Source organism: Scyliorhinus canicula, chromosome 10 (genome assembly GCF_902713615.1).
Source record: "Scyliorhinus canicula chromosome 10, sScyCan1.1, whole genome shotgun sequence".
Taxonomy (NCBI): domain Eukaryota; kingdom Metazoa; phylum Chordata; class Chondrichthyes; order Carcharhiniformes; family Scyliorhinidae; genus Scyliorhinus; species Scyliorhinus canicula.
In genome coordinates, this window is record NC_052155.1 from 132,274,659 (window position 1) to 132,288,423 (window position 13,765).

General features: G+C 48.4%; 1 protein-coding gene across 1 annotated transcript in view; it reads right to left on the bottom strand.

Annotated features, from left to right (window-relative positions):
* Positions 1-13,765, bottom strand: part of csmd3b (CUB and Sushi multiple domains 3b) — a 2,394,280-nt gene that overhangs the window by 394,919 nt on the left and 1,985,596 nt on the right. The window contains exon 32 of the mRNA XM_038809755.1: positions 7,420-7,611. Coding sequence (XP_038665683.1) covers positions 7,420-7,611 — 192 coding nt within the window. The remainder of the gene's footprint in view (positions 1-7,419; positions 7,612-13,765) is intronic.

The following is a 13,765-nucleotide window of genomic DNA, read 5'->3' on the forward strand; positions in this document are numbered from 1 at the left end:
GGAGGAGGGATCCTCTGGCATCTACAGTTGCATTGCACCATGCTACACTGCCTTTCAGGCATAACATGACCAAAAGATCTTGCCCTCTGTCGTTTATATTATTTTCTCTCAAGAGTGAATATGCCACGCTTTGTCCCATTATATTCCATCTCCATGTTCTTGTCTACTCAGCCTTTCTATATCCCTCTGTCGCCTTTTAGTTCCTCATTCTTGCTAAATCCCTTTTTTTGTCTTCTACACACTTCAAATAAGCGTTCAAAATCTCTGCCTTTTCCTTATTCAGGATGATAAATACATCGTCTCTGCCCCTAATGAGCACAGTGTTTACTTGCACTTATCTTTTCCAAATTACATGGGCGCGATTCTCCGCTCCCCACGTGGCCTGGGAGAATTGGGGGAGAGCCCCCCGACATTTTTTCGCCCCCCTGGCGCCCCCTGCGATTCCCCCCCCCTCGGAGAAATCGCCGCTCGCCGTTTATCACGGCGAACGCCGATTTTCCGAGCCCGATGGGCCGAGCGGCCGGCCCTTCACGCCCGTTTCACGACGGCGCCAAACACACCTGGTCACTGCATTCATGAAACGGGTGTCAGATGCCCGTTTGGGGAATCTAGGGGCCCGATTGGGACGGGAGCACCACGACTGTGTTCGGGAAGGGACAGGCCCGTGATCGGTCACCGATCACCATGCCAGCGTCCAAACCGGACGCACTCTTTCCACCTCTGCCGCCCGGCAAGATCAAGCCGCCACGTCTTGCCGGGCAGCTGAGGAGAAAGACGGCCACCGCGCATGCGCGGGTTTGTGCCGTCTGCGCGATGAAGTCATCCGCGCATGCGCGGGTTGGAACCGGCAACCTGCGCATGCGCGGATTACTTCACATTCTCGGCGTGACGAGGTCGCTACCGAGAAAGATGGAGGCCCACTCCTAGCCCCCCGGGTGGGGGTGAATTAGGTGCAGGGAGCGGGCTCCGAGGCCGTCGTGAACCTCGGCCAAGTACACGACGGCCTTCACGAATTCGGCCCCCTGCAGAGAATTCCGCCCCATATCTTTAGAAACATTTATAATCTGTTCTTTGTGTTTCTTCTTAGGCTTCTCTCATTCGTCTCTTTCCCATCAATTGTTTACTTCCCTTTTGCCGAATTTTTAAATCCTGCCAACCGTCACGCTTAACACTCTCTTTGGCAACATTATAAATCCCTTCTTTTGACCAAACACTATCTTTAACTCCTCTTGTTATCCACAGTTGGACCACTTTTTCAGGGCTATACTCCTTTAGCATCCGCCACATCACTCTGTATAGGCTTTGGCAACTTTAAACAACACTAGAAAGCACCAAATAATTGTAGAACCTAAGCAACACTTAGAAAAGAAAACAACCAGCAACTAACTTTTAAGTAGTTTAACCAGGGCTGATGGAGGGAGGATCCTTACTGCTGCTGCATGCACTTTCAGTATTGCAAGGTTGAGAGAGGGTATTGAGAGAGGAGTGCAAGGTTCAGCCGATGCATGAAGCTCAAAAATGCACTGCTGGCATTGATTAATGCCATGATCTACCTGCCCTGCATACATCTGATGGCCATTCACTGTGTGTGTGCTATCATCCTTAGAACATAGAAAACATAGAAAAATACAGCACAGAACAGACCCTTCAGCCCACGATGTTGTGCCGAACATTTGTCCGAGATCAAGAACAAATTAATCTACACCCCATCATTCTACCGTAATCAATGTACCTATCCAATAGCCACTTGAAGGTCCCTAATGTTTCCGACTCAACTACTTCCTGGGTAAAGAACCTACCTCTGACATCCCCCCTATATCTTCCACCATTCACCTTAAATGTATGTCCCCTTGTAATGGTTTGTTCCACCTGGGGAAAAAGTCTCTGACTGTCTATCTATTACCCTGATCCTCTTATAAACCTCTATCAAGTTGCCCCTCATCCTTCTCCGTTCTAATAAGAAAAGGCCGAGCTCCCTCAACCTTTCCTCGTAAGACCTACTCACCATTCCAGGCAACATCCTGGTAAATCTCCTTTGCAATTTTTCCAAAACTTCCACATCCTTCCTAAAATGAGGCAACCAGAACTGCACACAGTACTCCAAATGTGGCCTTACCAAGGTTTTGTACAGCTGCATCATCACCTCACGGCTCTTAACTTCAATCCCTCTGCTAATGAACACTATCACATCATAGGGCTTCTTCACAGCTCTATCCACATGAGTGGCAACTTTCAAAGATCTAGGGGCAGCACGGCGGCACCGTGGTTAGCATTGCTGCCGACGGCGGTGAGGACCTGGGTTTGAATCCCAGCCTTGGGTCACTGTCTGTGAGGAGTTTGCACATTCTCCCCGTGCCTGCGTGGGTTTCGCCCCCACAACCCAAAGATGTGCAGGATAGGTGGATTGGCCACGTTAAATTGCCCCTTAATTGGAAAAAATAATTGGGTACTCTAAATTTATAAAGAAAAAAACACTTTCAAAGATCTATGAACATAGACCCCAAGATCTCTCTGCTCCTCCACATTGCCAAGAACCCTACCGTTAACCTTGTATTCCGCATTCAAATTTATCCTTCCAAAATGGACAACCTCACACTTTTCAGGCATCCTATCTATGTCTCTTTGCATCTGACAACAGCTCTCCTCACTATCCACAACTCCACCAATCTTCATATCGTCTGCAAATTTATTGACCCACCCTTCAACTCCCTCATCCAATTCATTAATGACAATCACAAATAGCAGTAGACCCAGAACTGATCCCTGCGGTACACCACTGGTAACTGGACTCCAGGCTGAATATTTGCCATCCACCACCACTCTCTGACTTCTATCGGTTAGCTAGTTCATTATCCAACTGGCCAAATTTCCCACTATCCCATGCCCCCTTACTTTCTGCATAAGCCTACCACGGGGAACCATATCAAATACCTTACTAAAATCCATGTACACCACATCCACTACTTTACCTTCGTCCACGTGCTTGGTCACCTCCTCAAAGAATTCAATAAGATTTGTGAGGCAAGACCTACCCCTCACAAATCCGTGCTGACTATCCCTAATCAAGCAGTGTCTTTCCAGATGCTCAGAAATCCTATCCCTCAGTACCCTTTCTATTACTTTGCCTACCACCGAAGTAAGACTAGCTGGCCTGTAATTCCCACAGTCATCCCTATTGCCTTTTTTGAACAGGGGCACGACATTCGCCACTCTCCAATCCCCTGGTACCATCCCTGTTAACAGTGAGGACGAAAAGATCATTGCCAACGGCTCTGCAATTTCATTTCTTGCTTCCCATAGAATCCTTGGATATATCCCATCAGTCCCAGGGGACTTGTCTATCCTCAAGTTTTTCAAAATGCCCAACACATCTTCCTTCCGAACAAGTATCTCCTCGAGCTTGCCAGTCTGTTTCACACTGTGCTCTCCAACAATCTGGCCCCTCTCATTCGTAAATACTGAAAAAAGTTGTCATTCAAAACCTCTCCTATCTCTCCTGACTCAATACACAATCTCCCGCTCCTGTCCTTGATCGAACCTACCCTCCCTCTAGTCATTCTCATATTTCTCACATATGTGTAAAAGGCTTTAGGGTTTTCCTTGATTCTAACCGGCAAAGATTTTTCATGCCCTCTAATTTTCATGCTCTCCTAATCCCTTTCTTCAATTCCCTCCTGGCTACCTTGTATCCCTCCAGCTCCCTGTCTGAACCTTGTTTCCTAAGCCTTACATAAGTATCCTTCTTCCTCTTATCAAGACATTCAACCTCTCTTGTCAACCATAGTTCCCTCACTCAACCATCTCTTCCCTGCCTGGCAGGGACATACATATCAAAAACAAATAGTATCTGTTCCTTGAACAAGTTACACATTTCAATTGTGTCATTCCCTGACAGCCTATGTTCCCAACTTTTGCACTTCAGTTCTTGTCTGACAGCATCATATTTACCCTTCCCCCAATTGTAAACCTTGCCCTGTTGCATGCACCTATCCCTCTCCATTACTAAAGTGAAAGTCACAGAATTGTGATCACTATCTCCAAAATGCTTCCCCACTAACAAATCTATCACTTGCCCTGGTTCATTACCAAGTACCAAATCCAATATGGCCTCCCCTCTGGTCGGACAATCTACATACTTGGACACACTGCACAAACACCACCCCATCCAAACTATTTGATCTAAAGAGTTTCCACTCAATATTTGGGAAGTTCTAGATTCAAGTCCTATTCCAGTACTTAGTGGCCAAGGAAGGCATGTTTACAATGTCGCAAAACAGACTGAGTATCGACTTGTACACTCTTCCAACACACTCCATTGGCAGGTGGTAAGGTTGGGAGAGATTCCAGGTCAGCCATGTGATGGGAAACAATTGGAGCCTCTCCCATCACTTTCACAGCTCCATGCTACAACATGCATGTAAAATTGTATGTTGCCAAAGGAACACAGACTCCTTGAGGGGTCCATTGGCTGGACAGCTGGTGTTGACCATTTTATGCAGAAACATACCTCATCCCCCACCCCATCAACCCCATCCTGCCTCCACTCATCCCAAGAGGGCTGGTAAATTCTTGCCCTACATCTTTAAATAAATGAATTCTAACCACATTAGCAGGAAACCAGCTTGGAAGAATTACTAGTCATTTTGAAATGAGGTAGTTGTATTAATATAAGCGGAGATAAATCCTTAATACAGGTTGCCTCAATATTCAAGTCATTTTGAAGGTGTGTAGTAATTTATTTCCTTCAATTTTAATTTATCATATTTCAAATGCAACATGATTAATTGCACAAGATCTGACTGAATTTGTTGTTATCTTTTAGGTATTAACAAATGGGGAGAAAAAGTGTGAAATTGTTATGTTTAAAAGGAAGTATTAAAAATAAACAACTTGCATTTGCCCAAAATGTTTAAAGTAGAAAAAATGTCCTAAGGCACTTCACAGAGGGAAATCAGACATAATTGGACACTGCAAAATGTATCTTCACAAATACACCACTTAAAATTGACCAGCTGTGGAGAATTATGATTAACCATAAACCTCTTCACAGAGAGTGTTGATACCATCATGGGAGAAAATTAGTTTGGAGGAATTACTGAGTGCAACAGTGTGAAAGTATTAAATTAAATACATACAGTTAAAATTGTATGATCAATAAAACATTCTGGCAGCTATCTTCAGCATACTACTTAATGAAATAACTTCTTCCAGTCTATCCCCCACCCTCACATTGGCACCATTTTCATTAATGAATAATGGAAACAATACAATATAAGCCATCGAATTATTCACAAAAGCAGGAAGATTACCCCGATGTATCTGTACTGGTGTTCTTGTAGACCAGTAACTTCCACAGTGTGACAATCTCTGTCAGATTGCCACTCTCACCAGAACGGCCTTCGCAGGTATTCCTCAGCCCCTGTCTGGCCCAACATTTTTCACTCAGGTTGGGTGCGGGAAAAGCAGTGAAACATGTCCCCAGCAGCATTGCCTTGGAATAACTGGGGTACAGAGAAATAAGTCAACTCACCTTTTTTATAGCAGTAGCTGCTGTGAAGTGGAGGTTTAAAGGGGCAATTTAAAGGCGGCAGGTGAACTTTCAAGTTTGTGGATGGAGGGAGATGGGTTGGATCCATGGGGGTGGGGGTCAGACTCAGTCCCAAAGGGCAGGAGTGGGCTCAATCCAAGAATGAGGGTGCCCAGTTCTGGAGGGAGAGAAGGGAGCTCAATCCAGGAGGGGAGGGGGGTGGAGGAATGGTGGGCCCCATGGTTTGTGTTGTGCAAGGGGATTTACATAGAATTTACAGTGCAGAAGGAGGCCATTCGGCCCATCGAGTCTGCACCGGCTCTTGGAAAGAGCACCCTACCCAAGGTCAACACCTCCACCCTATCCCCATAACCCAGTAACCCCACCCAACACTAAGGGCAATTTTGGACACTCAGGGCAATTTATCATGGCCAATGCACCTAACCTGCACATCTTTGGACTGTGGGAGGAAACCGGAGCACCCGGAGGAAACCCATGCACACACGGGGAGGATGTGCAGACTCCGCACAGACAGTGACCCAAGCCGGAATTGAACCTGGGACCCTGGAGCTGTGAAGCAATTGCGCTATCCACAATGCTACCGTGTTGCCCATGGGGATGTCCCATGCGAGATTTTCTAGGTACTTAAATATTTACACAAGTGTTTGGAGGTAACACTTTCAGAGTAACTATCAGGGTAAAAATTTGTTGGATTGTTCTCAGCCCAGCGCAATTGTCCAGAGGACGCTAGTGCTTCTGGGCAATTGTTGGAGTACTTGCATGGGAACTTCCCAGAGGGATACCCCCTAAATGCAATTCCAGGGAACCTAGAAGTTATGGGCATGGCGGCACAGTGGTTAGCACTGTTGTTTCACGGTACCAGGGACCCAGGTTTGATTCCGGGCTTGGGTCACGATCTGTGATGAGTCTGCATGTTCTCCCAGTGTCGCATGGGTTTCCTCCGGGTGTTCTGGTTTCCTCCCACAAGTTCCAAAACACATGCTGTTAGGTGAATTGGACATTCTGAATTCTCCCTCAGCGAACCTGAACAGGTGGCAGTGTGGTGACTAGGGGATTTTCACAGTGATTTCAATGTAATGTTAATATAAGCCTACTTGTGACACAAATAAAAATTATCACCACATCAGCAACGTTTCAAATCCAGGTACCCACTAGCTTTCCAAATCTCTTTATCCACCCCCCATTCCAGAATCACCTATCTAACCTATTCTTCAATGTTGCCATATTCTCTGTTTTAATTATTAACTCTGGCAGTGGAAAATCTTCTGTGCAAAGTATTTTCCTGCTCACTGTCCTTATTTTCAGGTCCCCCTGTCAGGAATCCTTTTTGTTTTACCTGCTCCATTTCAGCCTTTCATCATTTTAAACGGCTCTGTCAAATTACTCCTTAACCTTTCCAAGGCGTCAAGTTAATCCCCATGTTTATATATCTTCATTGGAGGCATCTTCCTCATAAATCAAAGTTGTACCCACTCTGTTCCCTCAAAATCATTCCCACAATGCAGTCTAATACTTCACACAGCACTTTAACTCCATATATACTTATTTTTAAATCATTCTTAAAAGAACTGATGATTAAGCTCCCACATTAAATGTTTCCATCTTAGTTTGACTAGTTGAACCTACATGCTACAAAGCAAAATTAGCTAATTACTTATTTAATTATATTTGTAATACTTAATTTACCTCTGTATTTGTTCCATTTCCCAAACATTACTGAGCTTGCTTCTACAATCAGGGAATAGCAGAAAATTGCACGCACCACTTTATGCAAACAGGTTTCATTCTGCAGAGCATGCTTATGGCAGAATGAGACTTGTTACTACTGAAACTATTTGTATAAAATAGAAATTTGAATATAAACTACATACCGATGCAAACAGGAGGGCTGGGCTGCCAGAAGTACCTGTTTTCCACCTGAATGCAGGTAATTTTCTCTTCTCCCTGAAGCTCATAGCCAGGTTCACATTGGAAGATAACAGTATCTCCAGGATCTCTGCCATCACCATTCCGACTTCCATTCATAGGTACACCAGGGTCTCGGCAGGCTGTTGCCACTGAGCCTAGAAATTAAAAAGGGATACATTATTTATACTAAAAGTGCTGCTTATTTGCTACGAGTTTGTTTTAAATAAAACACATCTTGTGGAATCAACAGTCACAAAAGCCCAAAGTACTCATGACCTATAATCATGTTATTACAATTTTAGATGGAATCCCTATTTGTTTAATTTCTATTCTTTCATTTGCGGTGTGACCATTGATGGGGAGCCATGCGAGTGGAAAACAATTTGACCCAAATTTTAACCAAAAATATTTACGTAGAAATGACACCAAATGTATGCCACTTTCTGCACTCAAATTTTCCATGCACCTTATTTGTCAATGCTGAAAAATTGTAGTCAAGTAAAAACAAATACAGAATCACTAATAGAGGTGACAGCATCTCCTGCTACGGTATCTCGCTCGCTTACCATCTTGGCTCTCCTGTTCCTCTTGCTCTTCCATTATTACATTGGACAGGGTTTTTTTCATTGGGAAGGCAATTCCTGTTGCTTAGTCCTCCTCTTAAGTCCCAACAGCTAGTTTGTGCCAACTTTGAAACTCATGAATTCCACCACACCCAATGAAGGAGATGGGATGGAACACGGAAGAGCCAGGAAAATCTGGAAGCCTGGCTCTTTCTCAGCTTTACAACTTATGATTCTGCCATGGATCCGCCAGGTAACAGCAGTCAAACAAATTTAACAAGGCATGATAGGATGCAATCTGTCCAGCGACAACAGTAGCCAGCATTCAAAAGGCAAGATAAGATGTGATTTTCCCAGTAACAAGGCATCTAGATAGAATCAGCTATAAATTGCCCGGTTAGCAGAAACAACTTACCGAGACGACTGCAAGATCAATGGAGGTATACACATGCTAATTTCTAGAGTCAAGGAATTTGAGAGAGGCAGACAACCAAATACACAGAATGAAGAATCAAAGTAGTAAATGGTATAATTACCAGTACTTTCAGAAGCTGAGAGGTCAGTTTACCTCTAACAGCCTGAAGTCATCCACAACTCACAACCAGGATGGCAGGCCAGCATCTCAGTCTTCGAACCAAGGCAATGCAGAAACCTTTGTAAAGGCAGTTTAAAATATCTTCACTGGAGCCGGTAAATATGTTTCCCAGACTTGATATCTGCCGTGTACTGTGGTAACTATCAGCTGGATTTGACTCATCGACTTGTTGAATTTGGATGTTGTTTGAGGAAAGGGGAAGTCTTAAGGAGTTCAGTGATCTTAGGAACCAGGTGTTTATGCACCATAAACTGTGCGTGTGTTTATTGATTCAAATGTTTAATTGCCTTTGAGTATTGTAACCCTGTTTAATGTGTATTTGTATTTACTTTAATAAATAGTCTTCAATAATTGTTATACAATGGCTATGCTGGGTTATTCTTACTCGAGTTTCACACGACTCCTCACAATACTCCAAAACAAAAACTATACACCCCCACAAACTGGTGTTTCGTGTGGATATGCTTGCAGATACAAGTCCAGGATCTTAAGAAGCATAATATCTTGGTGATACACATTCAATTCACTGCGAGGCAGAGAGAGCGAGTGAACAGTAGGCTTTATTAGTCATGAACTTGCCGAGCCAGAGTCGGTTGTACAGATGAATGCCGCCCACAGGTGGCCAGTCTATATATGGCCCCGGTGAGGGCAGAGCCAGAGGCGGAGCCATACCGGGGTTACAGTACAGTACCTGGAAGCAGCTCATGTCACCACTTCAGGTCATAGGTCATATGTTACAGTATCTTACATGCATTATGGTGAATACATTCACCACACTTGGGTGTAGGGGATTTTTGACTTTTTAAAGCTAACAAGAGTGAGAAATATGTGGACCCATGCGAGAATGTGCAAGGAGGCTGCAAAAATACCTCTTGATCTAGTTAACTCTTATCTGGAAGTTGACAATATATCCTTAGCAATTTTGTAGTGTGTCCAAAGCCAAGTTGATGAAACTGGCAGATGAATTGGAAGCAGTCTTATCTACAGGGCTAAGAAGGCTGCGATAACTGAAAGAATAGCAATGCATTAAAAAATATGGGGGTGGGCGGAGGGTCGTGGTTAGTCGGACCAAATCTTTTGAGAAGTGAGGAAATTGAGTTAGCTTGACTTCAGTTACAATGAGACATAGAAATGAAAAAGTTGGAGATGCAGGAAAGAGAAAGGGAGCAAGCTCACAGAGAGAGAGAGAGAGAGAGAGAGAGAGAGAGAGAGACAAAGACAGAGACAGAGAGAGGCAGAGAGAGACAGAGAGCAACAGAGAGAGTGTGGTAGTCACCACTGTTGTATTATATTGTATATACTGCACTGCATATGAGGTGTATTACGGTAAGGCCTCTGTACTACAGGTACGGCATTAGATCCCTGCCTGCTGGCTCCGCCCAGTAGGTGGAGTATAAATGTGTGTGCTCTCCGAACTGCAGCCATTTCGGCAGCAGCTGTAGGAGGCCACACATCTCTTTGTAATAAAGCCTCGATCACTCCCTTCTCTCGTCTCATCGTAATTGATAGTGCATCAGAGAGACAGGGAGTGAGAGAGAGAGGGAGAGACAGAAACAGAGAGAGAGAGACAGAGAGAGAGAGACACAGAGAGAGAGAGAGGCAGGGAGAGTGGCAGGAAGAGTGGCAGGGAGAGAGGCAGGGAGAGAGGCAGGGAGAGAGACAGGGAGAGAGACAGGGAGAGAGAGCGAGAGAGACAGAGCGAGAGAGACAGAGTGAGAGGGACAGAGAGAGAGAGAGAGGCAGAGAGAGAGAGAGGCAGAAAGAGAGAGAGAGGCAGAAAGAGAGAGAGAGGCAGAAAGAGAGAGGCAGAAATAGAGAGGCAGAAATAGAGAGGCAGGGACAGAGGGACAGGGAGAGGGGCAGGGAGAGAGGCAGGGAGAGGGGCAGGGAGAGGGGCAGGGAGAGAGACAGAGAGAGAGACAGAGAGAGAGGCAGGGTGAGTGGCAGGGTGAGTGGCAGGGTGAGTGGCAGGGTGAGTGGCAGGGAGAGGGGTAGGGAGAGGGGTAGGGAGAGGGGTAGGGAGAGAGACAGGAGGAGGGGCAGGGAGAGGGGCAGGGCGAGTGGCAGGGAGAGTGGCAGGGAGAGGGGCAGGGAGAGGGGCAGGGAGAGGGGCAGGGAGAGGGGCAGGGAGAGGGGCAGGGAGAGGGGCAGGGAGAGGGGCAGGGTGAGGGACAGGGTGAGGGACAGGGTGAGGGACAGGGTGAGGGACAGGGTGAGGGACAGGGTGAGGGGCAGGGTGAGGGGCAGGGTGAGGGGCAGGGTGAGGGCAGGGTGAGGGCAGGGTGAGGGGCAGGGTGAGGGGCAGGGAGAGGGGCAGGGAGAGGGGCAGGGAGAGGGGCAGGGAGAGGGGCAGGGAGATGGGCAGGGAGAGGGGCAGGGAGAGGGGCAGGGAGAGGGGCAGGGAGAGGGGCAGGGAGAGGGGCAGGGAGAGAGGCAGGGAGAGGGGCAGGGAGAGGGGCAGCGAGAGGGGCAGGGAGAGGGGCAGGGAGAGGGGCAGGGTGAGGGGCAGGGTGAGGGGCAGGGAGAGGGGCAGAGAGAGGGGCAGGGAGAGGGGCAGGGAGAGGGGTAGGGTGAGGGGTAGGGAGAGTGGCAGGGTGAGGGGCAGGGAGACAGGCAGGGAGAGAGAGATGCAGGGAGAGGGGTAGGGTGAGGGGTAGGGTGAGGGGTAGGGTGAGGGGTAGGGTGAGGGGTAGGGTGAGGGGTAGGGTGAGGGGTAGGGTGAGGGGCAGGTAGAGGGACAGGTAGAGAGACAGGGAGAGGGGCAGGGAGAGGGGTAGGGTGAGGGGCAGGGAGAGAGGTAGGGTGAGGGGCAGGGAGAGAGGCAGGGAGAGAGACAGGGAGGGGGGCAGGGTGAGGGGCAGGGTGAGGGGCAGGGTGAGGGACAGGGAGAGAGACAGGGACAGAGACAGGGACAGAGACAGGGACAGAGACAGGGACAGAGACAGGGACAGAGAGGCTGGGAGAGGGGCAGGGAGAGAGAGCGAGAGAGCCAGAGCGAGAGGGACAGAGAGGGAGAGAGAGAGAGAGACAGAGAGAGAGGCAGAGAGAGTTAGGCAGAGATAGAGGGACAGAGAGAGGGCCAGGGAGAGGGGCAGGGAGAGGGGCAGGGAGAGAGACAGGGAGAGGGGCAGAGAGAGGGGTAGGGTGAGGGGCAGGGAGAGAGGCAGGGAGAGAGACGGGAGAGGGGCAGGGTGAAGGGCAGGGTGAGGGGCAGGGTGAGGGGCAGGGTGAGGGGCAGGGTGAGGGGCAGGGTGAGGGGCAGGGAGAGAGACAGGGACAGAGAGGCTGGGATAGGGGCAGGGAGAGAGAGCAAGAGAGACAGAGCGAGAGGGACAGAGAGGGAGAGAGAGAGAGAGAGGCAGAGAGAGACAGAGAGAGAGGCAGAGAGAGATAGGCAGAGATAGAGGGACAGAGAGAGGGGCAGGGAGAGGGGCAGGGAGAGGGGCAGGGAGAGGGGTAGGGAGAGGGGTAGGGAGAGGGGTAGGGAGAGGGGCAGGGAAAGAGGCAGGGACAGAGACAGGGACAGAGACAGGGACAGAGAGGCTAGGAGAGATGCAGGGAGAGAGAGCAAGAGAGACAGAGCGAGAGGGACAGAGAGGGAGAGAGAGAGTGAGAGGCAGAGAGAGACAGACAGAGAGAGAGAGAGAGGCAGAGAGAGATAGGCAGAGATAGAGAGGCAGTGAGAGGGACAGAGAGAGGGGCAGGGAGAGGGGCAGGGAGAGGGGCAGGGAGAGGGATAGGGTGAAGGACAGGGAGAGAGGTAGGGTGAGGGGCAGGGAGAGAGGCAGGGAGAGAGACGGGAGAGGGGCAGGGTGAAGGGCAGGGAGAGAGACAGGGAGAGAGACAGGGAGAGAGACAGGGAGAGAGACAGGGAGAGAGACAGGGACAGAGAGGCTGGGAGAGGGGCAGGGAGAGAGAGCGAGAGAGACAGAGCGAGAGGGACAGAGAGGGAGAGAGAGAGAGAGAGCCAGAGAGAGACAGACAGAGAGAGAGAGAGAGGCAGAGCGAGAGAGGCAGAGAGAGATAGGCAGAGATAGAGAGGCAGGGAGAGGGACAGGGAGAGGGGCAGGGAGAGGGGTAGGGAGAGGGGTAGGGTGAGGGGCAGGGAGAAGGGCAGGGAGAAGGGCAGGGAGAAGGGCAGGGAGAGAGGCAGGGAGAGGGGTAGGGTGAGAGACAGGGAGAGGGGTAGGGAGAGGGGCAGGGAGAGAGACAGGGAGAGAGACAGGGAGAGAGACAGGGACAGAGAGGCTGGGAGAGGGGCAGGGAGAGAGAGCGAGGGAGAGAGAGCGAGAGAGACAGAGCGAGAGGGAGAGAGAGAGAGAGAGAGAGAGGCAGAGAGAGACAGAGACGAGACAGAGAGAGAGAGAGAGAGAGAGAGGCAGAGAAAGATAGGCAGAGATAGAGAGGCAGGGAGAGGGGCAGGGAGAGAGATACAGAGTGATTTCAGGACTGAGTCCCTGTGCCCAGATGGTGATGACTTAGTGGTGTTCAGCTAGAGTTTGAAGGGGCTCTGACAAAGGGTCACCTGGACTCGAAATGTTAGCTCTTTTCACTCCTTACAGATGCTGCCATACCTGCTGAGATTTTCCAGCATTTTCTCTTTTGTTTCAGATTCCAGCATCCGCAGTAATTTGCTTTTAGCCAGAGTTTGAAGAGGATCTACGCCACCAAAAAGAACTGTTTGACTGCCCAGAAGAAGCCCATTTTGCGATGAATCTAATGAAAAGCAAATTTTCTAAGGTCCAGATTTCACATCTGGGACAGAGTAGGACACGGTCAAATGGCCCCCTGCAAAAATATTTTGGAAATTCCCAGGGCCAACCACCAGAAAAGGGATTTTAATATTTCTGGGCTAGAGCAGATTCTATTGTTGTTTTCATGTCAACCTTTAGCAATACGATAGTAGCACTCTTAAAGAGCTTTAAAGAAGAACATGCACGTTAACTGGACGGAGGACTGCCAGATGACATTCAACCAATTAAAAACTGTACTGACAACAAACCCAGAGTTAGCAGCACCTAAATGAGCAGTTTAAACTGGCGGTGGATGTTAGCAACATTGGTGTAGGAGCCGTGTTATTGCAAGATGACGAACTTGGCCTCAGGAAGCCAGTGGGATATTTCTCAAGGAAATAATTTGTTGCTGTGGTGA